The sequence below is a fragment of the Lethenteron reissneri genome, chromosome 33, assembly GCF_015708825.2.
Source record: "Lethenteron reissneri isolate LAM-NWPU_2019-01 chromosome 33, ASM1570882v1, whole genome shotgun sequence".
In the NCBI taxonomy this organism is placed as follows: domain Eukaryota; kingdom Metazoa; phylum Chordata; class Hyperoartia; order Petromyzontiformes; family Petromyzontidae; genus Lethenteron; species Lethenteron reissneri.
Window position 1 is genome coordinate 7,380,860 of NC_083811.1, and position 27,205 is coordinate 7,408,064.

General features: G+C 44.1%; 1 protein-coding gene across 4 annotated transcripts; it reads left to right on the forward strand.

The window, feature by feature from the left end:
• Positions 1 to 26,434, forward strand: BORCS5 (BLOC-1 related complex subunit 5). Of its 4 annotated transcripts, none has more exons than XM_061564482.1 (6): positions 1 to 24; positions 1,981 to 2,095; positions 4,758 to 4,907; positions 6,745 to 6,911; positions 23,231 to 23,314; positions 23,795 to 26,434. In XM_061564482.1, exons 2-6 carry the CDS (start codon positions 2,023 to 2,025, stop codon positions 23,972 to 23,974), a joined length of 654 nt encoding a protein of 217 aa, XP_061420466.1. In that variant the 5' UTR covers positions 1 to 24; positions 1,981 to 2,022; the 3' UTR covers positions 23,975 to 26,434. The 4 variants fall into 4 exon arrangements, with proteins under 4 accessions (XP_061420466.1, XP_061420465.1, XP_061420463.1 ...); XM_061564481.1 differs by lacking the exon at positions 1 to 24 and adding an exon at positions 30 to 117; XM_061564479.1 differs by lacking the exon at positions 1 to 24 and adding an exon at positions 30 to 40.
• The last annotated feature ends 771 nt before the right edge of the window (positions 26,435 to 27,205 follow it).

Sequence of the window (27,205 nt, forward strand, 5' to 3'; positions counted from 1 at the left end):
ACAGGAAGCGACTTTTGGTTCCGGGTAAACACGTGGGCGTGTGCGTGTGTGCTTCGCTCAGCATCACAACAACAACAACAACGGCGACTCGATGCTTACAAATGTCACCTTTCGATTGTATGCGCATTGCTCGCGTGGGGTTTCGTCAGTCGGTTGTCGTCGCTGCGTCCCTCTGGGCGAAGCGAGCCCCCTCCTGTGAGCCGGAAGGAGCCTTTGTTCGACGGGCCGGCTTGCTTCCACTGTGCAGCAGAGTTGATTCTGAGCTTCCTGATCGCGTCGTCTCCGCCACTAGGCGCTCTCTTTAACAAACAAAAGCCTAAAGCACGCCTCGGTGTTGTTACACGCGTCAAAGGCACCGACCGACACACGTTCGTATGCTATTCAGTCACGTGTTGTCCCGTTCTGGCTTTTGGATTACTTAACCCGAATACCCGAGCTCACACATTTGTTAGATTCCAGTCGTTTGGCTGCACTGGAGTGATTCTTTGTGGGTTGTTGATGTTACAGGGTTGTTATCACTTTGTAATTACGGCCGCGAACTTAATGCTGTACTGTAATTAAAGTTACCACGCTAGCCATAGAACGGTTTAACACTCCCATAGCAAACCCGTGAATTGTCACGATTATATTTAAGAATACATTGCTTGCCTACATTGCCTCGTGTGTACTAATGTACTATCGCCTACACTCTTGAATGTATCGTCTGTACGGATTATGTTATGTACTATCTTAGTAATCAATGCCGTCTGTATTGTCTCGTATGCACCGGTGATCTTGTTTGCACAGTTGATTGTCAGTGCTGTCGTTCGCAGTGCGGTTTTGCATATCGCTTGAGACAACTACCGTCTCGGTCGTCACTTCTGTGTACAGTCCGTAACGTCACCGTCTCGTCTTCACTGCGTTGTCTCGTTGCATTTCCCAGTGGATCGCCAACATCATCCGTTCCATCTCATTCTGACCACTTCACCTATAAAACGATGCAAAAACGCACGTTTATCCCGATTAGACGCATTGTCGGGAGAGTCGATTATTTTTCTCAATTGTGTTACGTCCATAGTTAATACTAACATTAAGAGTAAAGTCCTGCTCTAAGGTGCCCATTGAAAGAGAGCTGTGAAGCTCAATGGGCCTAACCCGAAATAAACCGATGCTAATTTTAGAGTGGGTCTCGATTTAAAGCTTTCGTGACTGCAGGGATTCATCTTCTTGGTTCTTTCGGTAAAGTCACGTATTATTATATTATGATTATTATATTATTATTTTATTTAATGTTTTATTTTTATTATTTCCATTCTACGTGACTTTACCGAAAGAACCAAGAAGATTATAGTGGGTCGTGTACCACGAGTGTTCAACTGGATTTACAATTTGATTTCTTGTAATATTAACTAATGCATTTTCTCTAGAGTTATAAGTTCAGTGAACGGCTAAGCTATGTTTGGAAATTGCTAATATGGATAATATATTGCTCTTCAAAATGCATAATTTTACTTGAAAATATTGTACCTTTGAATCGATGTGCAGTACAATTAACAATTGTTTCAGCAGAGCTATCATTGCCCCAGATTGCTCTCGCACAATCTCAGTGGTGGGCAGCTGGTAAATTTACTTATGTACACTGAGAACCCGAGGAGTGGTGGCATGGTGGTTATAAACCTGGTGACCCGCAGTTCAATTCCTGGTCAAAGCTATAATTAATTTCCTGCGAGTGATATTTGAACCGGTCCTGACATTCACCCTCCTTTACGAACCTGCACTGACCAGCATGGTGATGTATCTTCAAACATCCCACGTGACAAACACGACCTGGAGAGAGATCTTCTGCAGTGACTTGTCAAAAGGAGGAAAATTATTATCTTGTGTGAAACTACTTTAGAGGCCTAATCACGGCTGGAATTTAGAACGGGGTCGGCGTCAATCAGGACTTATTAAAATCCATAAACTCCAAGCTTTTGTGTCGTTTTTGCTTTGTATTCACAGGGACTTGTCGCGGCTGAGATCATCTCGTCTCGTGGCCAGGCAATGGGGGCTGAGCAAAGCACCGCCGAGGGGGGCAAGGAGGGCAACCTTGAGGCAGCGAGACATCCCGCCCAGGGTGAGACCACCGCTCGTGGCCCCCCACGGACTATCCACCCCTCCCTTTGAAGGGTTTCCCGCAGGTGGAGCAGTAGTGTTTGGCCGTGTCGGGTGGTGGAGGGTTACGACACATTTATAAATAACGCGATCTGACCCAAAAACCTATATTATGAATAATATTGGTCGCGAAAGCCTACGTGTTAAATTGAGTAGTGCCGTGGTTTGCACGTGGCACGATAAATCTGGCTACCTGGGTTTTATTCCTGGCCACGGCTAACATCAGTGGCAAGTGATGTAGAACTGTTCCCCAAGCTGCCCCCTTCATCCCTCACTGACCAGCGTGCTCAAGTATGGTCAAATAACCCCCTTGACTGACACGGCATGGGGTGCCTTGAACCAGCAGTAGATTGACAAAGGTCTTTAGAAAGTGTCACCCGGGCACACTGCTTATGCATAGCTGCCACAGTTCCATATATTAGCAGCTTTCAATTAATATGTGCAATGAGTAACACGTTATAAAACAAGTTTAGCAATTTCCTTTGTATTACAAGTGTATGCTCTACTTTGGGGTGATTGTGCTATTGTGATGTCAGCCATTGTCTCTGTCCCATCCCATGGTCTACAAACCCATATACCACAGTCTGCTGTTGTACCAAACCAACAGTTTGTGTTCAATGTTAGACCAATACCAATACAGACCATGCATTCTAGATTTGAAGCTTTCGTGACTGCAAGGATTCATATTCTTGGGTTTTTTCGGTAAAGTCACGTAGGCAAAAAATACAAATTTATAAAAGTAAAATAAAAATCACGACGTTTCGGAGGCAACACAAGCTTCCGTCTTTAGGTGGAACCGTCACAGCACGATAGCTGTATCGTTACCTGTATCGTGCTGTGACGGTTCCACCTGAAGACGGAAGCTTGTGTTGCCTCCGAAACGTCGTGATTTTTATTTTATTTTTATTTTACTTTTATTAATTTTAATTTTTTATCTACGTGACTTTACCGAAAAAACCCAAGGATACAAACCATGAAGGCACAATAACAGTATGGTTTACATACAGTCTTACATACTGACTTACCATTATTCCATCCCTTGTACTAATCACTCGTGAAGGGGAAGTAATTGATTAGTTATTATAGATTCAGGGTTCTGGCTAGCTTTAGTTAGCGCATTGGGCTGCAATCCAGAGATTGCCGGTTCGTTCTTCCAGTACAGGCATTTTGGAATAACTCGCGCTTTGTATTTAGACCTTTTATTGACATACGCGAGGTAATTTTCAGAATGACGTAATCCGCAACGCGACATATGCCACCCTAGCCTGGCACCGCGGCCCAAAGACGTTGCCAGCAGCCAGTGCGATACGATATCTCGTGTGCTTCACTGTACAGCATCTCGCCACGCGTACGCCAGCATCCTTCCCTTTGTCTCGCGTCTCTCGTGATCGTACGGCTGTAAAATGTACTTGTGTTGCGTTCACCGCTTTTGTTTCACCCTTGCACCATGTCAGGAAAGCATCCTTATTTTATAAGAAGTATATTAGCATTTACATAATTTTTATTTTTATTAAAAGTATTATATTGCATGTATATGTATTGATTTAGGCTTGGATAATATAGGCGATTATGCTTGCGAGTGTGAGTGAAATCCCCTAACCCCCCTCCTTTACCATTATATCTTATGGGAAAATTGCTTTTGACATACGTGATTTTGAGTTACGCGCGCTTTTCCAGGAACGCATCTGTCATGTATGTCAAGGAGTGCCTGTACAGTAGGTGGCCTCAAGGTGCACATAGCCTGGCACAAGCGTCATGGTGACGTCACCTCCACTTAGTGGCGATTGGCGATTGTTGTTGTTGTACAGCAGGTAACACAATGGCCATGTTTCTTGAATGGCACCGGTCTCTGCCAGCCGAGCTGGGTGTGAGATACGTCACTGCCCATCGCAGCTTGTGTGTGGCGGGGTACATTTTGGATAATCCCACCTCTTCCAAGATGTCTGTGCGGTATTGGAAGAGGAGGTCAAAATATCCTTTTGAGGGACTCCCCTAGATAAGCGTTTTTCAATCTTGTTTTGGCTTCTTGTGCCCCTTGTTGAATTTTGTTTCAACCGAATGCCCCCTTGCCTGACTCAACATGGTTCTGAGAAATAAGTGTATGAATAATGAACATAAATATTTCACCTATTGTCCATTTTGTGAGGTATCCTCACTAGTAATTGCAAGCGAATAAAAAAAAATGCAATGGACGCTCTGCATGCATGACGTAATTTGTTTGAGCTCGCTGGTTACTCTCAGAAACCACATTGTTTACAATCAGTGGGTTTAGAAAGGTCTTTTGTATTGTTCTAGGTTACCACATATATTTACATTTTATTGTAGTTAATTTTATATTGGCAGATTCATACATGATTATTCACCAATGACACTCATGTATGATATACTTTCACACATCTATAAATCACCTCACGTATCCCCTGGGACATTTCCACGTACCCCGAGAGGTCCGCGTACCCCTGGTTGAGAACCACTGCTCTAGATCTTCATCTAGGGAAGCCCCTTCCAAGAGCAGTGATGTGAGCGAGCGATTGCGTGGCTGCACCTTTAACTTTGTACCTTTACCAGGAGCGCCTCTGAGGATTAAACGTACGTTTCTGCTCTTCTGGCTGTTACGGCGGTAGCGCTGTCGGGTGCTCGTCCAAAGGAGAGGGCCACCATGGAGGACATTGTGGTGGTGGCACCGGGCGTTCAGACCTCCCCCCGTGACCCCTGGAGTGACCCCGAGCTCCTCAAGCTCCAGGAGATTCCACGCTTCTATCCTCTGCTGCGGGGTGAGGCTGCCCGGAATGCACACGTTATTTTGTTTTGACATAAAGTGCTAAAATAGCAGCTTAAATTTAAGGGTGTTCTTGCATTTAAATGTACGCATACTACATCGTTTGAAGAAAACCCCGAAAATATGTGTGTGGCATGTAATTTAGATATTTTTATTCATGTTAATTGATCTCGGAGATTTTTTGTATTTCACAATCTGTTTGAACCATTGCCTTCCCAGTAATTTTGATTTGAAAATCTTCTTACTTTTTAGATGTTTAGAAACTAAGCTTTTATCAATGTCAAGATAAATAAATTCGGTCATTAACAGACAAATGTATTCTTGAAAACAAAAGTATAGCGATTCTATTCTCGCTATGGCTAATAGCCTTATCGCCACATTGCTGAAAAGATGGCAAATCGGATTTTATTCTCCACTTTTTTCGACAAAACATGAAATGGCATGCATTATTTTTCTGCACTAAGCTGAAATATTCACTGTTAAGCATATCTTTACTGACACTCTGTAAAGGTTTAGCCTTGAAGATTTAAAATGTCATGTGTAATCCGAGCTTTTGTTGTGTGAGGTCACATTGCTGCTGATTAGAAAAAAACAAAGAAAAAACTAAATATAATTTTGAAAATGTACTAGATAAAAACGACACTGTAATAATTAATGCAGTTACATTCATAAATAGTTTATATTCTTGGCTCTTATTTTCTAAAATATATGTTGCATTTGTTTCCATGGAAATAGATTGTATTTCATGTTGGGTCTCATGTGAAGCTGCTACCAATTTCCTGCAGATGGCACAGACACCGCTTTAGTCCAATGAGAGCCATGCTGGGGCTGCATTGAAATTCATAAAGAGTGTAAATTGAATTCACTCCTTAATGTTACACATCTTTAAAAAAACAATGTAAGCTCTTGGTGACAAAATTGTGAGGATGCAACTGTTGCATGGCAGGTCTTTGTTTTGCACTGAGTATATGCATGCATTTTAAATCTGTCATTACACCTGTGCAGAATGAATGGAGCGCATTCGGTGGGTCTTACAGAGGCCCTGTGTGTGCCGGGAGTGTGATACGTCAGGAGACTTTGCAGTTCTCACTGCTGCAGATTTGGGCGCCGGGGTTTTGGAGACACACCCAGCCTATTGCCGCTGTACCTCATCCTCTACAGATTCCAGACAGCCTCGTGCAGTTAATTTGAAATCACCGTCACATTGCCACTGCCGTGAGATGCTTTACTTCTGTTTGTGTGCATGCGTACGCATGTGCGGATGTGTGTACTTAAAGTCTCTGAGTAAGTATGGTTGTTTAATATATGATTATTCATGCGAAGCAAGGTGCCGGTGATGGACCTTTATCCGGACTGTTTTTGCGCTTAAATGTACGTCTTCCATACCCTGTGTGTGACCGCGGTAATGGAAGTTCTATATTTGGAATCTGTTTTTGTAAGTGCTAAGGCTTAGGTGGATGCACTGTGTTTTATGTATTTGCAGTGAATGTTGACAGCAACATCTCCTTGTATATATGGGGAAAAGCGAAGTATAATTATTTTAAAATATATCGTGCATTTATAACATTTAATAATAACAGTGTGATAATATTTAACAAAATAACATGCCTTGAACTTACCGTTCCTTTCACCATCGACTTATTATTATTATTCTTTATGGCTTGACGAAACGAATCGGATTCTAAAGTAGCGAGCAGTGTTGCTTTCGGTGGTAGCTTTGAGCCAACTGTGACTGCCAGTGTTTGCTGCCTGTGACGAATGTCCGGTGGCCAGGGGACGTGAGAGTGTGTAGTGGGAAACCAGCGATGTCTGTGCTATCCATAGCGCTGCAGGTCTTGGACCCGGCGAGGCGGTGGCCGGAGGGGCGGCGGGTGTGCGTCTGGAGCGCATGGACTCGCGCCGCGTGCTGCAATTGTGTCTGCGCTACCAGGAGCACCTCCAGCAGTGCGCCGAGGCGGTAGCCTTTGACCAGAACATGCTCACGCAGCGTATAAAGGAGGTGAGCGCAACGTCTTTTGTTCAATCAGGTTGGCAGCTGACCAGGATTGTGTCGTTGCTTTGGCAAGAGGGTGGTGGCTAGCTGTAGTTACGTAGGGGATTTCTTTTTGATGATTTAATTGCGGTTGTACATGAGTCGTGACAGCGTGCAGTGGCCTGCTTTTGCAACAGATAATCCCAGGGTCTTTAATATCTACTTTGCAACTCGCATGGATCTTTGCTAACCGCCTATGGCGTTACCACAGAGTCATGTGAATCGAATGACCAAAGCTGTGCAGTAAAATGTATTAGTAGCTAATCAGTACATCCACCAGCAGCTGTCACTACATACAAAGAATGTCACAACATTTTAATGGAGTTCTTCTTCTATTCTTCTTCAAGTGGCACTCTTTCACATTGCAGCCAGATGAGTTATTTTTTCTCTGTGTCTGTACGTCGGCCATATTGGGCTAGTCTTTCCAGAACTGAATAAAATTCGTTCTAAGTGGGTCGTCCTTTATATTTATGATCAGCACGGATTGAGATGTTACCCTGGCCTACTTTTTAAAGAAGCTGCAGACAATTTCACAATCAGAGAGCTCGTTTGTGCATCTGTCGCCTCCATTACCTGGAGTCGCATTATCGGCAGGACAAAAATAAGACTATTGTACAAATCAATCAATAGCAATGATTCCTCTACTAAACCTTATCTCATTATTATCCAGTTTTGTTTAGAATAGTTGAATATTGTGTGCTCTTGCGTTGTAATCAAATATCAATGCTGCCTTTAATTGCAATGTTATTTACCTTGCGGATAGACTGGTGATGGGAAAAGTCGCCGATTTAAAATGCATGCACAGTCCGCTGCTGCTACCACCGCCGCCACTGTAAGTGGCCTATAAATAGGCTATCAAACATGCAAAAGAAGCTGTCAATAAACAGCATGAAAACAATACATGAATGTTCAAGCACACGTTTGCCGAGGTCGGTTTAGATGCAGAAATAAAAAAAAAACCCTCAATGTTCCATGAATAAGTGAGGAAATCAAGGACCAGAGCACTTCTGCAGGTGCAGCTGGTCGCTGTTGAACATTTATGTCCAGCCTCTCCAGCTTTTCTGCCGCCAAAATGTTGTTCTTTTCAGCAACACGTGTTTGTTTCTGCGTGCCCCCAGGCGCACGAGTGTGAAAAATAGTATTGTGTTTTGCAGTTTGTTTTATTTGCATCCACTGGGAGTCGTTGCATTGTGCTTGGCCATCATTCTCAGAATGAATTAATACCTTGGGCACCCAGAGAACAGACGGCTATTTGACTTGAGCCGATTGAGAGTCTCTGGGCGTAATGGCCGGTGCACAACATTGTAGTCGTGTTGGAACAGCTGGTTTATTGTTTATATTTTTTTCCTTCTTGGTGAGTGGCAACAAAGAAATGCGGGTGTGTGCACGCGAGTGTCGTGTTTGTGTGCGAGCGCATTACACTTCTGTGTACATTTTCTAGTTGTGCTCTCCGATGTGTGCTTCGGATACTCCTGAAAAAGTTCCCAGTACTCGGAGCGAAATATCAAACACAATGCAAATCAAGACGTGGTACTTGATGAAAACACACATCGGTAGAGCTGGGAGTATCGATCTTTTTGGTGGGCTTCGTGAAGCGTACTGTTGCTTGCAGCAGGAGGATCCCATAGATGAAAGAGTGTGAAACAGCCTCGTGTTAAAGGGGATGGCGCTGTAGGTGCTGATGCATTGTGCATTGTCTTTACTGATAATTTAGTAATTAATTAAAACGTACAACAATGACTTGGCTGAGAGGCTCGGTGGTCAGAGCACTAAGCTAACCTTGCTGACAATCGCAGTTCATAGGTGTTCGTGATAAAGCCAGATTTCCATTTAAAGCTTTCGTGACTGCAGGGATTCATCTTCTTGGTTCTTTCGGTAAAGTCACTTAGAATTGAAATAATAAAATAATAAAAATAAAACTTAATAAAACATAATAAAATAAAATTCACACGACGTTTCGGCCACAACGCAAGCAGCCGTCCTCAGGTGAAGAACAGGTCTGTCGGAAAGACGCTGTCTTCACCTGAGGACGGCTGCTTGCGTTGTGGCCGAAACGTCATAATAATTGTATTTTATTGTTTTATTTTTTATAATGTTATTATTTCCCTTCTACGTGACTTTACCGAAAGAACCAAGAAGGGTTCATAATCTTGTTAAATTAAACAAAAGCATGTCGTATGTGACACTGATATTTTAAGCAGTGTTGAATTAAATAATGTTTTGACTGCTGGCTAGGTTGGTAATCATGTTTGTTACCACGGAGCCAGATGGTACAGTGCATCATTTTAAAATTATTTTACCAGCTCGGGCCCACTGAGTTATGTAGCTTCTTTTCAGAAGCGGCCTGGCCACAAATGATAGCTCATTGAAGTGGCTTATCATGTGGACATTTTATCAGCCAAATACAATAACCTGTTGACTTCCTCTGCCTCTCGTAATGTGTTTGTAACTTGTCAGCGCTACTTGTGTTAAGTGGCTGTTAAAGACCGTCTGAAATAATTGTTTGTGTTATGGCCATTTTTTTAATTAAAGACATCTTTGCAAAGACTTATGTTGATACAGTAAAACGTTATTTCGGTATTTGATCATTTGTAATTGGGGATAATTCGGCACAGCTGCGCTTTTGGCATATATGCAGTATTAGTAAGTCGCTATGAGCTGAATTGCCGTACTGAATTGTTCAATTTCGGCATACACGTGGAGCGACGTCACGCACCACGACCAAAACAATGACTCAGTCATGTGGCAGCGTGCGTGGTGAGCGTGGTGAGCGTGGTGAGCGTGGTGAGCGTGGTGAGAGTGGTGAGCGTGGTGAGCGTCGCGAGAGTGGTGAGAGTGGTGAGTGTGGTGAGAGTGGTGAGAGTGGTGAGAGTGGTGAGCGTGGTGAGCGTGGTGAGCGTGGTGAGCGTGGTGAGAGTGGTGAGAGTGGTGAGCGTGGTGAGCGTGGTGAGCGTGGTGAGAGTGGTGAGAGTGGTGAGTGTGGTGAGCATCGCGAGAGTGGTGAGAGTGGTGAGTGTGGTGAGAGTGGTGAGAGTGGTGAGTGTGGTGAGCGTCGCGAGAGTGGTGAGAGTGGTGAGAGTGGTGAGAGTGGTGAGAGTGGTGAGAGTGGTGAGCGTGGTGAGAGTGGTGAGCGTGGTGAGCGTCGCGAGAGTGGTGAGAGTGGTGAGAGTGGTGAGAGTGGTGAGAGTGGTGAGAGTGGTGAGCGTGGTGAGCGTGGTGAGCGTCAGTGCAAACCCGTCGCTTTGGACTTCACCTTGTTTGTGCACTCTGTGCAAGCCAACCCTCTCAGAAATGTCGTCTACACCTACATCAATAAGTCATTGAAAGGGACTGAAGTATTATACATCCCTTAGTCTGCGAGACAAATCCAAAGTTTTGAATAGAATTGATGCAGGGTTGTCAACGCGTGTGGTGTGTGAAGAGTTTGGAAACATTTTTTTTGGAAAAATGTTTTATTGTGGTAGGAGGCACTGGGGAGTACCGTTGTACATAATTCAGAATATTGGATAATTCGGCAAGGACAGAGCCCCATATGTGTCGAATTAACAAGGGTTGACTGGATAGATGTTATTCCCCTTTGGGGCAATACGTATATAGGAAATAAAATGATATGTAACATATCAGTGAATCCATCCAGCATAAATCAATTCTAAACAAATGTATAGTGACTCTTCCTATGCGTTTTAAGCATGTCCTAGTTGTTGTTGGGAAATCAGAGTCCAAGGAATTACTTTTGACTTGCGTCGATGGCTTCCTACTGACAGTGTGCAAATTGACTGCCTCATAAACGTTTTATAATTTCAACAGAATGTTAATTTGGAAACTTTTACACTTGGCCGAGTGCGTAACTGGATGTGTACACACATCAGGAGGTGGAGTTATGTCCATGTTCCGTCCAACAAAGTGCTCCCATTGCGAATTAGAAGTCTTACAACACATCCTGTCGAACAAACGATTATGCACAATTGTATACAAATGTGTAACCATTTCCTGATAAATCTAAGCTAAAAGACTGTCTGTGGAACATATTGGAACTGAGCAAAGGTATAATTCATCCATTAAAATCATATGTGAAACCTATACACTTGTGCAGAATGTCAAATTGATGTGCTTCGCATGTATTTGCCTAATGATAAATATGATTGTAAATGATACATGCAAGACGCTTGCATATCTCCTCCTGCCACGACATTTATTTGTCCATTGACGCCTGTGTGCTATCGTGTATTGATGGCTACAACGCCCGGTTTGTAGGATGTTAAAATTATTACTATTATTTGTATTCACTGATCATTTCCTTACTTGATAATGCATTTGGACCGGCGTGGGCGTTAGGGGGTCTAAGCAGGGCCAAACACTGAAAATTAATTAGCTGCACGAACAATATAATTGGAAACCCAGAGCAATTACATCGCAGGCTGGGATTATATGACATCTGCCACGGTGGCTGCTGTGGTGACCCGCGCGTCACCTCTGCATTTATGGAGCGATGCGCTTGAGCCCATGAGCGTGTGGGGAAAATGAGACGTGTCGTCATTGTTGTCGTCGTCATCATTATCGTCGTAATCGTGACCATCGAACCAGGCAATTCGGTGTCACAACATTGGTTATATTGGAATGTGTAATACTCTCATGCGAGCATACGCTGTGTTCCAGGTAAGTTGTCAAGAAATTGGCGTTGTAGCCAGCCTGTGTTGACCTCAAGGCTATATCCTCATATCCACAGAAAAACCTTGGGTTCATTGATAATCATGTCATCAAAGTTATTTCATGTTTATAACTTGTAAACCTACCGATGGCAGTCACAGACTTGATTATCGGCACACCCTTGATGCCGTAATGAAACATTTTGGCAAGCGAGAAGCTGACCATGAATCATTATTTTTTCAATATAATTTATTCCCTTGCATGGTTTGCGTTATGCAGCGATGCGTGGTCTCGGGTGAGAAAACACATCTTCACATCTGAGAAACATTCTGTCCATCGCCCCTCTCTGTCCATTGCCCCTCTCTGTCCATCCACCCATCTCTGCTCTTAAGAACCAATGTCACCTACCCACCCCTCTTGCCTCTTCTCCGCCGCCTCCTTCGTCACCGACCAGCTCAATTAAGCCGTATAATAAATGCGCGTGTACATATGTGTCCTCCAGAGATAACGAGGCATTGGAAGTGCTCATTTATGCTAAGAGCATCTCTTGCTCAGTCTCTTGGTGATGCCTTCATTTCCTGATTGAGCAAATTGAATTTTCCAGAGCCCTGCAGGGATTGCTAAGGGAACAGGACGCTTGTTACGACTGTGGCAGACCGTGGTGTATTTTTAGCCGCTGGTTCTGTTGTCTATATACGTAATTGAGACAGGATGCAGACCTGCTATTACGCTGTCCGCACCACAGATGGCATTAGGAGCGTGGTGAAGGTTCCTCTTGCAACAAAACAGCTTTCTCGCATTGCGACTTGAATCTAACGCACCACTCACATTAACATCATCCCTGACCTATTCACTGCTGGATGAAGGCCTCCTCAAGCTGCTGACATTCTCCACTGGCTTATGATGCAATAATCCGTCTCACCTGCATACGAGCTGATTTTTTTCACTATTTCTGTGGTAAATGTGTTGTTGGGTAGGTTCCCTTCTTTTTCTGCCACTCGTCTCAGCCAGTGGCCATTCCTTCTCGCGATGTGTCCTGTCCAAACCCTCACTTTTGTCAACGGTTAATACGGTGTCTTTGACTTGCGTATGTTCTTGAATCCACGTGTTCTTTTTCGTGTGTGTCCTTGTATAGTTCCAAGCAGAGACCTCTACTTGCTTCTTTGTACACTTATATAAGCTTTGGTTGCATTTCTTTTGCCAATGTCCTTGTTTCTCATCTGTTCCATGGTAGATACTGTTCAATCGTAAAATTTTTTTAAGCACAGTGGTAATATTGCTTATAATTTGTAAGTTTAGTTTTCCTAAGGCAGTTTCATTATTTCGATTCCAGATCAGGGTCCGTAACTGTCCAAGGTACAAATACTCTGAAGTTTTTTTCAGTTTTGTCCTCTCCGCCAAAAACTTAAATTTGTTAAGCAAATTTGTACTTATTTGAGGTGGGTAACTTCGCCCACCCGCAGTGACCAGCATGGTGAAGTATGGTCACGTAGCTTTCCCAAAATGGTTCCAAATATACATTTTGGAAAATACATTTTGTCTACACCTACAACTGAATTCTTTGCGCATTGACAAAAAAGTAATTTTATCAACACAATGCCTTGGGAGGTGTCCTTGAAGCAGTTTTGAAAATAACTCCTGCAAGTATGGAGCACGCGTGCATTTTTCTGTTTCCCCTCACAAGGCGTTAAGGTGAGGCTAAAGGCGCGATCAATGCAGAATGCTGTGGCCGTGTGTTCGTATGGTAACAAGGAATAGTCATTTGCTGCGCTCAAATGCAAGTCCCCTCCACCCCCCTTTTTTTCCGTGACGTTTTAATGTGTTCCTCCCCACGTATTGATGATCGCTAATGCACATCGACTTGTTTACCCTTGTTTGCGGTTGTGACAAAGACAACACCTCTCGCGCTAACCATTGAGTCTCATACCAAGCTAGCGGCAGTCGATGAGCGGTGCGTCACACAGAGCCACCTTGCTCGTCATGGGAGAGAATTGTTTCATATGCTGCCCGATAGCCCTGGAAACGTGTTTTTTCTTTACAACAAGGGCCATGAGGTCTGGAGATGGGAATGATGAGGTCATTTGAAGGGGTTCAGTGAGTGAGACAAGATTTGATCTTTGGAACAACCATCGAGTAACTCTGCAATTGTCCCTAATCGCTGCATCACGGTTCGCGAAACAGAAGTGGGTCAATCTAAATTTTAATTTAAAGCTTTCGTGACTGCAGGGATTCATATTCTTGGTTCTTTCGGTAAAGTCGCGTAGAAGGGAAATCATAAAATAATATAAATATAAAACAATACTGTTTGAAATTAATATTATTTAATATTAATATTATTTTATTATTTCCCTTCTACGTGACTTTACCGAAAGAACCAAGAATATGGGTCAATCTAGTTAGTGGTTAAACTATTATCATTTCGTCCCTCTTTAATCGGTTAGTGGGTTTGGTGTTGCTACCTGGGGCCATGTTGTGTACAGCAGACGGCAGTGCACCCCATTGTACTGCATTTTCCACCCACTTTTATGCTCCTCCTCTTGACTTGTGGGTGCCCTCATCCAGCAGTGGATTGACGACGGGGCTGTACATGTGCAATCACACAGGTGATTGTGACGTGATGCGGTTTCTCTTTGATGTACTGCTATGTAAAAATGTATCTTTATCAAGCAGGTATTAACACGACAAAGCTGTATGTTAAACAGCGCAGACGCCATCTCGTTTTATATTTACTAGTGGAGTAAGTCGGTGTGATTAATTGCCCTGTTGGTGTTAAAAGTGGCGTTGCTCATTCGTCCATCTTTGCCCCCTTATAGCACGAGCCTGCTGTGATGATGAACACTGGTTAATTCAACACTGCTTAAAATATCAGTGTCACATATGACATTCTTTTGTTTAATTTAACAAGATTATGATAACCTTCTTGGTTCTTTCGGTAAAGTCACGTAGAAGGGAAATAATAAAATAATAAAAAGAAAACATAATAAAATACAATTCTCACGACGTTTCGGCCACAACACAAGCAGCCGTCCTCAGGTGAAGAACAGGTCTGTCGGAAAGATCACCAGTGAATGAAACCCACACCGAGGAGACATCGGTTCGAATTGTGGAAGTAATTGATGCATGGGGGTGCCACGGACGGGCCAATGCCGGACATTCAGCGACACGCACTGTTTTGGGTTACAGATCTATCTTGCAGAGACAGAACAATGATTGGAGCATCGAACGAGTTTATTCGTCTTTCCTGGCTACCCGTCGCTTCCTTCCTCTGCGTGCGTTCACTCTTCTCTGCCGCATGACCGTTCGGTCCCTTGTGCGTCTATCCCCCGCCCACTCAGTACGGCCGTCTGAAAGTCCCCCTATCCCTTCCCGCTCCCCTTGTCCTTGATGTCAGTGGTCATGAATTACTCATTGTTCCCTGCTGCATGCGGAAGTCCCCCGGAAATGCTTCTGGTCGACGTTCTCTTGCTTCCTCTAGCAAACGACCAGGAACTGCTACCAAGGGCTGATTATGCATGATTTATGTAGGCTTTGTTTGTGCAGGAAGTGGTGGTTTTAGTTACACGAATACACAGTTCCGCATCTTCAAATGATGTTCATTCACAATCATATACTGTATATGTATAAATACACACCGGTCTTCTTTGCAAAAATAAGTGATGAAGATCAATGATGGGCCCTCATAAGATTTTGGTTCATATTACGTCATCAGCCGTGATATATATATTGACTACTGGATAAGTGCCTCTTTCCAAGATGGTTGCTATCTCTTGTGGTCTCGCGATGCAACAGTTCATTTAACTCCAGCACACGAGCCGATTTCTTGACCGCATCTCCGTGGTGGACTTCCTTTCCGGTAGTGTTCCCTCCTGTGGCTGACACTCGTAAGGTTCGACCACCGCCCATCATCCCTTTTATGGCGATGTATCCTGTCCAAGCCCACTTGCTCTTCTTAACAGTCAAAGTGATGTCTTTACCTTGAGTGTATTCTCGAATTCATGGGTTCATTGTTATAATCTGTGAGCCACGCTTGACGTGTTTGCCAACGACTGACGATATTTGGTGGCGGGACACGGCTGTAAAACACTCAAAATATATCACGGCGGATGACGTGTGCAAGTGAAGGCGGACTGGAATCAAAATTGTGAAAGAAAATCTATCTTAAAAAATGTAAGCAACATACCAATGTGCCTAAAAGTAAGGGTTATAAGCGGTTTATATTATCTGATAGTTAATGTGAATCAGAAACATGAACATTGAAAAAAAATGCAACAAAAGCTTTAAGTGCACGAAAAAGGTTTGGAAAGGTACACACTTGGAAATTATATGCTGGCAAAGTACAGTACCTGACATTCCTTACTGGACATCTGTGAAAAAGAGCTTTATAGCTCATTCGGTTCCTCCAGTGTAAATAAAAAAATTAGTTTCTGATGTTTTGTCGCCATGAAAAAAGGAGGAAAACCTATTATCATATGTTGGTACTGGCAAACGAGGTCCCATGATGGAGCTGCTCACCCCGAGCTCTCATTACTCTGATAGTGCGTTATCTTTGTGCTGTACGCCTTTTGGCTTCCTCTGGTCTAACACCGTTTTGAGACTAGGCTCAAAAGAAAGCTGTCTCTGGTGTGGACCAATCTGTTTCAAACACAATGCATATATTATCAGTGTTTTTTGTTTGCATTCTGACCACAAGTATTGTGGTTAATGCAGACATAATTCCTTGTAAAAGGTTTCAGTTTGGTGTTTAACATCTTAACACAGCTGTTTTGTTGCCAGAAAAATGGGGAAAACTTATTAGAGATTCTGACTCTTTGTTTTATTTGACAGTCAATAAATAGTTGTAAATGATGATGATCATGTCAACTACTCCATTGCCAAGTACTTTGTTCCTAACCTTTGCACGCACCGTATCACACTCTCCATTGTGCAGTATAGGTGTCGCAAGTGAGCCTTGGCACATTCCACGTGTCTATGACAGCACATGCAAAAAAGGTTGTTTGGGTAATCGGGCATTTCCATAGAAATTGCTTCACAACTTGAACCTCGTCGCTATTTCACAATCGTACTTGTCAACATAAAGTTATTGAAGCGCAGCGGCTCAGTGTTACGTCGTTTTTTGGCTCAGCACAGAGTACATCTGTTTTGAGTGGCCAATAACCTTGGTTGTAACCTTGTTCATTAGTCCTTTCCTTCACACCGTACAAATACGTTTATTGACTAGATATACTTTGACCTGACCTCCCCACCCCCGTCTAAGATTACGTGATGCAAAAAAGCAGATGACCACCCAAATAATGGTCCCTCCTTATGGACTGAAGTGGTAAGTGCGGCCACAACTTTAGTCAAGTCCACTACTGAATAGAGGTAACCCCACGTTGTGCGACATTTCCAGGTTGTTTGACGACACTTTACCCACGCTGGTCATGTGTGTGCTATGACGAAGGGCCATCACTCCAACATGTGCGTGTTATATATTTATTGAAGAATGTGCCGAGTTTCTTGTTAATAGTGCTTTTGCACCACTCTCAACACAGCGTCACCAGACGATTTCGTCAGTGTGGGTTGATGAAGGCAGGGGGCATAGACGTGGAAGTCGTACAACAATAATGCTTTTGCTGCGCTGCCCTGTGCTCACACAAAGTTGTTGCTAAGCGTGGTTTCCTGAAGTGTAAAGCTACAAGTGATGCCGTGCGATTTTTTATTGGCGGGGCTTGCTCGGAGGAGGAATTTTTTTCAAGATTGGAAGCTTTCACAAGGTTCAAAGGGCAATGGTCAAGGCTGTACAATGCTCTCCAAGGTGTTGGACCTCGCCCAGAACATAGATCCTCACGCCCAGAATGAGAACGCTGGCCTCCGTCACCATTCCTAATGCCTCTTATTGTGAATGCACTTCATCTGATCTCCTCTCGTATGGCATCTGAAAAGCAACTGAAAAACGGCGTTGCTGTAAGTTGATGAGTTAGGTGATCTATTCGATGGCACTAGGAGTTGCGTAACGCGTAGCGTTCAGACCCACTATGTAACCGAATACTAGGCAGTGCTCCATTATGAGATGAACAGATCACACTTCACCACTTTCACAACAGGGTGACTTTTTAATTCTTTGTGTATGCAGGAGATAGCCATGCCTGCTGTGCATTGTTCGAATGCGATTAAATGCAGCCCAATGCCCTTTTATGGCAGCTGAAGGCAGCTCGTTCCTGCATCGAGTAGTCGATGGGTTACTTGTTCGGTACCGCCGCAGGCCATCCGGGTTTAGCGCCACCCATCAGAAGTGTCTCCGCGTTGGTCCAGAAGAGGTTCGCGGGACTTGAGCTGGCTTGGCGGCGCATGTCGGACGTGCCGGTGCATTGGTAGTTGTGGTGTTGGCGAGGATCTCATGCGAGGATCTCATACGAGGATTTTATGCGAGGATCTCATTCGACTCTCGGAGTCCGGCGGCATTTCGACAAATGTCTTTTGGAGAGGAATTTGTAGCCATGGCAGCGGTGTGGGTTTATGTGTGCCACTGATTTTATTGATTGCGGAATTGATTCGTTTGTGAACTAGTTTTATACGTGGACTCTTACACCAGACCAGTGAGGACCAGCGTTTGTGTCAATATTCGGAGTGTTCGATCGTCGCTTGCCTGTGGTATCCCTACTAGCTTCTGTACAATGCTTTTACCTGGGACTTCGCCTCATTGCTGGTGTTTTCAAGGTGTTGGTGATAATTTAGCGTCCGATCTGTTGTGTCTCCTAGGTACTTTGGTTTGAATTCGTGTACGAGAGGGGCATGACAGAATATTAAATTGAGAGGTTTAGTGGCCTTGGGATTGTTCAACGGTAGAATGTGGAGACCATGGTCTTGGCTGCATTTAGCTTCAAGCGCCTAATAAACATTTGTAAACTTATCAATGAAAGCAGGAATAGTATTAACCCCATTGTAAACTTAGATTTACAGTATCGACATGGGTTACCACTTCAATTTATTTTCGAATAAGTGCCGTTTATTCAAATAGCAGTTGTTTGGAAAATCGATATGACGGATTTGAGTTCATAATTCCGTCCGTAAAAAACGTAATGTACTCGCGGACAGGATAAGTTCCATTTATTTACGTAAAAATTAGTTTGGAAAATCAATAGCATGGATGGAAATATATACATCCAAAAAAGACATCCTACTTGCAAACAGGATAAAAACTCGCACGGACCTTTATACTGGTCAGATGAATGCATTTTGAAACCTTTGGATACAAAAAAAAACGAGATACACAACAGATGACGTTTACTCTCATACAGGGCCAATGAGGACCAAACTCGAAAATAATGTGCGAATCACCTTCATGCAGAGCTGGTGGTCGTTATTAAACACACAATTCCTCATTGGAACACGGTAAATAACTTAACGTACACATTGATTTGAATAAGCTCAGTTATTTACCATACTTGTGATTGGAAACCAGGTGACAGTGGAGAAAAGAACAATTGTGAGCACGAGTGTGGCTGATAGAATGTATTTGCACTCGCAGAGAACCCGTTACTGTGCCGCGGAAAATAAGACGGCTGTAATTTACATATTTTTCTCAGAATCATAAACGCGGAGCACCGAAAGTAATCTGCTTTGTCACGTAATAAATGACAAGATAATACGTATTTTGAGTTTTTAGTTTTAATATTCTCTGATTTAAAGACTATTAATATGAATAGGAGCACAAATTTAAAAAGTTAGAGCAATTTAAATTGAACCATGCCAGTTTTCTGTATTACTTCCAACTCTTCAGTATCGCTGTATATTATATGTTCAATTAAAAAATAATTTGTTGCACGAAAAATCCCATCTAGCCAGTTACCCGGCTGCTTTTGGTGTCAACGGCCCCGCAGCAGCCACTAACAACAGAGCTTTTGTTGGGGCGGAGAGGAACCCAGCCAGCAGCCAGCCAAGAAACACGAGGTATAGATTGCTTTTTAATTGTAGTCTCATGTGTTTTTATTCGTTTCTTCAGTGCAATTGTTTCACCCATATGTATCACATGCTCTGCAGCAAGGACACAATGTGGTAAGTCACTTATGTTTTTCCACCCCATGTCCTCGCATGTTCTTTATTAGCTTTACGCAAAGAATTGGCTCTTCTTTAACTAAAACAAGCTTTGTAAATTTCCGCATTTAATTGACCGAGGCCTTAACGGTGTTAAAACCCGAATAACGCTGAAAGCATCCAGACGGGTAATCTTTATTGGCGTTTGGTAGCAAATAGATCCCGACGCAGACTTTGAACTTGAGCAATTAAATATATAGCGGTTGCAACCCGTTAATCATTCGAGAACCGTTGGCAGCGTTGGCGTAATGGCCGCGCCGGGTTAAATTAAAGCGAGGCTTTAACTCCGCCGGCACCCGCGACGATCTTCTCCGCTCGTTTACGAGCCGCCTGACGTTTTGCGGCAATCGTAATCGGCTAAGCCGTGTCGAGAGGGGCGGCGGGTGGGGGGGGGCGGCAGCCGAGACCCACCGGCGTGGGTTTTTTTTCGGTACGGTCACCTTGGCAGAACGTGTATATAAGTGCGCTCCCCATGGCAACTGTGTCCGTAATTACAGCTTTGGAGGAAACGTGCGCAAAGGGAGAGACACTAGGGCTTGTTTTAAAGGCAGTCCGGCCTGTACGTAGAAAGCCGCTTGTGTTCGGCGAGCTGCATTGGCTTCCAGTTGCCGAACAAATACATTGTTATCAGGTCGCACCCATTACACGCAGAGTGCTAGCCACAAATGAACCACGATACTTTGCTGTTCTCGTCAAGGTGCATAAACCATTACGCGAACTCCGGTCATCTTCGCAGCGGCTCTTGTCGAGCCATCGAGAGACGGTCGCCGCATCGCGCGCTTTCAGATGCGCTTCTGCGACCGTCTGGAACGCTCTTCCTTGCGATATTAGGAAGCCGCTTGAGCTACGCACTTTTAAATCTCTATTGAAAACGAATTGCTCTCGAACTGCTTTTTTCGTTTTTAGTTTGTTGTTCTTACCCCACACCTCTGATGAGCGCGGTTGGTTACGTACAGTGCGAAAGAAGTTCAGCATACATACATTTTGTGATTGCGAAGGTTCAGGTGATAGATTGCGACAACAAAACATGTTGTTTTGGGAGGTATTGGCATTTTTGACTTCCGATGCTCAACTTATTTTGCTTACGCTTTGTCCGCCATACAGTGGTAATAAACGGATTAAGGTGTTCTGTGTTAAACCTATTATAGACGGGTGCATGGTATAAATGTGTGTTTCCATTGTCAGGTGTGCTTTTTTTGGTTTTGTGTATGAATATATAGATGTATGTACGACATATATGGTATATTATGTATCTACGTGTATTGAACTAAGTGGATGTGAGTTTAAATAAACTGGGGCCAGAGGCTGAAAGCTGCAATAAAATAGAACAATGGCATCTTGTACACTTAAAGCAAACGCCTGCTGGATGAGGGCCACACTCTGTAGGTCACGGGGGTTTATTTGACCACACATCACCACGCTGGTCAGTATGGGTTGGTGAGGGTGTGGAACATGGACGTGGGACCATAGAAGTACAGCACAACAGTGGATTTGGCTGCACTGCCCTCTGCTGCTCACATTGTGGTACCTGGGTAAAGCGACTGAAAGCGTATGGGCCTGTCATTGCAGGGCAAAGCGTGCAGAAAAACACATTTTCCACTCGCCTTGTTATTGTGTGAAATAACTGTCATGTTGACTGACGTTTAATGCTGAACCAGGCAATTTATTACAAGCTTTACATGTATACACATGCACAGAACATGCCTTCATTTGGACAGTTATCAAAAGAAAAGGTTTGCTTCATAGCCTATGAGAATGTTTGCCTGTAGCTTGTCGCTCCGTACCTACCAATCGATGTGCGTTCGTTTGGAGCAAACGTCACTGTTGAAACGTATCCAACTGACATCAGTGTGTTTGTGTCATATTTTTTTACGGGGGGGGGGGGGGGTCTAACGTTCGTAGTCTGGCGATGGGTTGAAAGGGGATGGGGGGTGGTTGTGGGAGCTGCAAGTGTTTTCCATAACCCCTGGACGGTGGCGAGATGTTAACTCCCTCACCTGCTATGCAAGAGGTCAGGGCATTGATCCCGACCCTGATGCCTGTATATTTGGAGTTTGCGTGTCTCTCCCCGTCGTCGCGTGGATTTTTTCTCCGAGTCCTCCGGTTTTTCCCTCCACATTTAGAAACGTGCGTTTAAGACTATTTAGATGATTGTGCTGCCATAAATGTCCACGTGATAAGCCACTTTGTTGAGCTATCATTTGTGGCCAGGTCACTTTTGAAAAAATACTGAAAGCCTCAATGGGCTTTGTCTGGTAGGATGAGGATGGCTTAGTGTTTTATTTGAATGTGTATATGTATATATGGGTGATTTGTGTACCTTGTTTGTACTTTACACTCCTATCGTCTTTTTGCGTGAAAAAGAGCTTTATAGCTCATCGGATTCCTCCGGTAAAGAATAAATATTCTGATTTTGACGTGTCAGGGGGGGTACCTGAGACAACTGTTAGACATGCAGAGGTAGTGTTTGTGTGGCAGCACAGGTGAGGAGGCGGGGTGTGCCGTCGAACACACGGCAGTTGTTCCTCTTTCTCCGAGTGCTGTGTTGGGTGCCCGCTTCCGAAAGCCAATCTTGACATTAGCCCCTACTTTGTTGTAGCTGCAGGGGTTGTGTTGGCGGTTGTGAACAAAAAAAAACGAAACAAAACACACATGGAAAAAGAATAAAACAGTAAAGCAGGCTCAACGCCACTCTATTATGTTCAATCGCAGTGTTCAGGGAATTGTGTGTAAGCCAGTTAAGGGCAGCCTTGGGGTTGCTAAGGACAATTGGTCTGACATCCTGCTCGTAGCTTTTACCACGTTTTGTTCTCTCTCTGATCCCCCGGAGTGAATTTAAATGAACGCACGCCACCACAGATAAAGGCGGAGGTGTAAATGGCACGATGAATCTTGGATGAAGGGGGATTGTGTTCCGCGCGTATGAATCGTTTAAGCCGGCAGTTCACAAATCCTTGGCCGTACCAAGGTCCAAGTTTTATCTCATTGACCGGTCGTCTTCATTCACATGCAAATTACACGATGCACATTTCAAGAATATGGTCATTGATAAACATGAGATCCCAGAGGTGGTGTGCGAGGTCGACCACGCGACGTGCATGCTACGTATCCTCACTAACATTCAAACGAGCTCAATGGTTGTTGGCTGCTTTCGATTTAAAGCTTTCGTGACTGCAGGGATTCATCTTCTTGGTTCTTTCGGTAAAGTCACGTAGAATGGAAATAATAAAATAATAAATATAAAACATAATAAAATAATTCTCACCACGTTTCGGCCACAACGCAAGCAGCCGTCCTCAGGTGGAGAGCAGGTCTGTCGAGTAGACACCTGAGGACGGCTGCTTGCGTTGTGGCCGAAACGTCGTGAGAATTATTAAATGTTTTATTTTTATTATTTTATTATTTCCATTCTACGTGACTTTACCGAAAGAACCAAGAAGATGTTGGCTGCTTGTTTGTGATTCAACCATTGGCGTGCATCGATGAATCGGTTTTGATTGGAAATTTTTCTTTCTTTAATCCAGATATTATCTAACAGTTGCTCGCTGTGCTATCCTCTCTGCCAGGTGGAAGGGGAGGTCAGCACTCTCTACGCCTCCATGCAGGAGAGACAGAAGCGCTTTGCACGTTACGCCGAGCAGGTTAAAAAAGTGAGAGCCCATTTATGCACTCGCTCACATTCATTGACAAGTGCCGGGTGTATATCCTGGCCATTACCTACCTGCCTTTGCAGTGTGTAGGTCATATGAAGAGGGTGATATTATTGAATGGTAATGCAAATCCATTTGTTGAAACGTTAATTTCCTTCCGTTTATGTAGTTATCCTTGTTAAACTCACCTCGTGTTGGTTGTGAATTTCAGTGATGGGATATGTTTTCATCGCTCACACAAATGGTCATAAACAAAGTAGTGATATGGCGATATTTCATTTTGTTTATTCGATTATTGTTCTCGCTGTGCGTGTGTGGGCCCTGCCTTGACCTATCATTGCCCCGAGCTATCAAGCTTTGACGCTGGGTGCTTGAGCCACACAGCGCATTCCACCAGACATGCACTACATTCATGTTCTGTATTGTTGCCGTTATGGTCATCACAGTGCCGCTGTCACCAATGCCCTCTTGTTGCGAAAGGTGGGAGAGATCTCTGCGCTCCTGCGGAAGATCCAGATGGGCGTGGACCAGACGCTGCCACTGATGGAGCGGCTCAACGCGCTACTCCCTGAGTCCGAGCGTTTGGAGCCCTTCTCGTTGCAGCCCACACCCCCCAGGGCCACACCTCCCCCTGATGTTGCCAGCAGCACATTAAACTAGGCCCGCTTACACCCCTCCCTTCTCTCCGTCACAGTATCTCGCTTGTTTTATAAGTACGCAGTACGCATGCCCACCCGGCCGTCTCACCACGCTCTGGCTTGTCCGCTCAGCCGATCCCCGACGGGTCTGTGTCTCCTGCTGTCGCGTGTCTACGAAACGTGCATTTGGAGTGTTTGGCTGCTGTAAATGTACACGTGATGATACGCCACTTTGTTGAGCTATCATTTGTGGCCAGGTCGCTTCAGAAAAATATCTATATGGCTCAGTGGGCCTTACCTGGTAACATAAAAATAGTTTGTAAAAAATAGTTTAGTTTTCCTGTCATGTGCCAAACATCTAACTTTTCTGGCATGTCTTTGCACCTCGGCACATTCATTTAGTGTGCCGGTGTCTTGCATCCCACCGATCTGTACTTTGACACCTCTTCACATAGTCACACTTCACTGAAGGGGGGAGGGGGGGGGAATGGGCGTTCAGAATAGTAATTTATTGGTCATTTGTGTGTACTTAATGGACGTCATTTGGATGTCCGTGGCTGGCACCTGCAGGTGCTTGCGACTTTGACAGCGAAGCTCCCAAGCTGCTTCAGTGTTCTTGGTTCTTTCGGTAAAGTCACGTAGAAGGGAAATAATAAAATAATACAAATTAAACATAATAAAATACAATTCTCACAACGTTTCGGCCACAACGCAAGCAGCCGTCAGAGGACGGCTGCTTGCCGAAACGTCGTGAGAATTGTATTTTATTATGTTAAATTTTTATTATTTTATTATTTCCCTTTTTCGTGACTTTACCGAACGAACCAAGAAGACTGCTTCAGTGTGTTTTTGAATGGCGGCTGGGGAGGTCTGGGCTCGACGACTTTTTGAGTCCAAGGGTTGCGTTGTGCATTGCGGCCCCCGCCGATAATGAACCGCCCGGCTGCTTTATCAGCGGCCCCGTGCGTGCGCCTGCTTTGCTTGCAGACGCCGGAGATCCTCTTACTCCGAAACAGTGGGGCCTTTGTGGTGTGATCACGTATATGGTCCAGATGATCTAAATACGTAATTCAATCAGCCCTCCATACTGTACGTATATGCGTTGGGGTTTGTTGCTGAGCTGCAGTGCATTGCAATTGACGTGAAACGTTAACTTCGACCTTTCAGAATTGGTTTACGAGTAGAAATCGTATTGGAGGAGCCAATGGTTTTATACAATTACTTTAAACAAAAATCTAGCACGCACTGTTCATCCAGAACATTATAAATTAATAATGTTTAAAAAAAACATCAGTTCGCTTTGTCCAGCGTCTTTAGAAATGTATTTTAGATGCTGTATAAATTCCAATTATCATTTGCAGGCAATCAAAACGCAAAGCAGAAGCCAGTAACTCGCTCTGATTCCTAATTATTGCAGGAAAATCTCACTCCAGTCTTTGTGAGCTCACTTTGTTACTTTCGATGCAATTGAAAACCACTCCTCTCCGTGTTTGCTGACATTTCGGATTGTTCCGTGGAATGCGCGGGCATGAGAATACTGAAAGTAAAGACGCACTTGCCCTGGTGGATTGAGAGAATAGTGTAAAGTAGAGATTAATGATTGGGCAATTACACAGTGGCCTACAAGATAGCATATCTTGCTTGGCTAAGTAGGCAGGACAACCAGAGCGTTTAATGACTGGAGCTCCTTGTTTTTCTCCACAAAGGGCTGGCATTGGTCGTACTTTGCATGCTTGACGAGCCTTTGACGTTTACTTGGTAAACACGTGGAATTAGCCCGATGGTTCATTGATGTTGGCCCTTATGAGGGCCGCTTGATATCTTCGTTCACGTTGCTGATCGTATCGGGTTTATTGACGAGTTAATCCGGTAGCTTTTTTGACGACATCCCGTTGCGTTCACGAATTATGCGCAAGGAAGAACAGTGAGCACGAGTCTTTGCCTCCCAGCCCTCTGCCTTATGTTACCAAAGGTGGTGTGAATCTCCTGGGATGATCAGCTGGAAAATAACATGTTTCCATGTGGGCTTTTTCACTGCCGGTGTTTGCAGTGAGCCGAGTGAGACCACACAGTTCAGCCTGTCTGCAGTGGAGCAGGTGCGGGGTCTTGAAATGTCACATTTGTAAAAAAGAAAGGCTGGTTTCTCTCTCTATGAGCTGAGATTCACAGTCCTGTTGAAGACACACTGGACCAGTCCTACATCAGCGAACTGTGTCATTCTATTCCCTGCAGTTACTTTAGCCGTGTTTTGTTAAGTTTCTTTAAAGCTGAAGTCGGCTATACAGAGGACACTTGAATAAGAAAAGTGGATAAGTGTGTGCTTGCAGAATTGTAAAATGTCTTCAACGGAGTAGGAAACACAGGCCGTGTCTGTAAATGGTAGATTGTTGTGTATGTGCGATCTAATAATGTAAAACTTTGAAATAAAATGAGATTCCATTCGATGGAGTTTTGCACAGACAAGCCTGTCCACATGTGAAAAGCTGATTTCCACCTTGTTTTTTTTTAACGCTTCGTGACGACTAAATAAATACCGTCTGATTTATAGGCTCTTATTAAATCACAAAATACGTCAAATGTTACCTTTATAATAGTTGCTGGGGAGCCACGTGGTCCATTGTGTTTTTTTTGTGTGCAGCAGTAATCGAGAGGGAGGCGTTGCCTGTGGGCCAGTCCAAGGGCTGGGTCATTTCTTTGTTGAGCAAGTAACTCGGCGATTTCAATGGCTGGAAGTGCCTGTGCGTAAGTCACCCAGCTTCGTGGCTGCAAACATAACTCGAGGGCTTTCACATTGCCCCCCCTCCCCCCCCATCAGCCGCACCTGGCTCATGCCGTTTGTTTCAGTTCACTTGCTCTACCACATTTTACAATCGAGGTCTTGGCCTGAAGCAATCGCATCAACATCCTTTTCGTTATCAGTTCCTGAAAAAAAAAGGCGAGCTTACGCAATTTTTGGTTGTCGTTGTTGAGGGGGGAGATAGTTTAGCGGTAACGTTATCAGAGCATTCCTCTGTGGATTGGCTGTACCCTTATCTCTGGACTGACTTTTGTAAACAAAGCCCTTCCCTGCTGGAAGTTGCTTGCCAACACCACCTGGACAACAGGTAACAACAACACGCACAATATAAAAGCCACTGTTGGTCAGCTTCTTGTAGGGGTTGATCTATTGAAAATGTTAGGGTGCATTAGTTTATGGAGGTAACGTTTGTAGCAGGTGCTACGTACCTGGCGATCTGAAAAATTGTCACGATTT

Excerpts from the sequence above, each read along its gene's own strand:
- BORCS5 (XM_061564482.1), top strand. The coding sequence starts at position 2,023 with ATGGGGGCTGAGCAAAGCACCGCCGAGGGGGGCAAGGAGGGCAACCTT. Across the intron at positions 2,096-4,757 it reads AGCGAGACATCCCGCCCAGG|CGCTGTCGGGTGCTCGTCCA; the intron begins GTGAGACCACCG and ends TTACGGCGGTAG. Across the intron at positions 23,315-23,794 it reads ACGCCGAGCAGGTTAAAAAA|GTGGGAGAGATCTCTGCGCT; the intron begins GTGAGAGCCCAT and ends TTGTTGCGAAAG.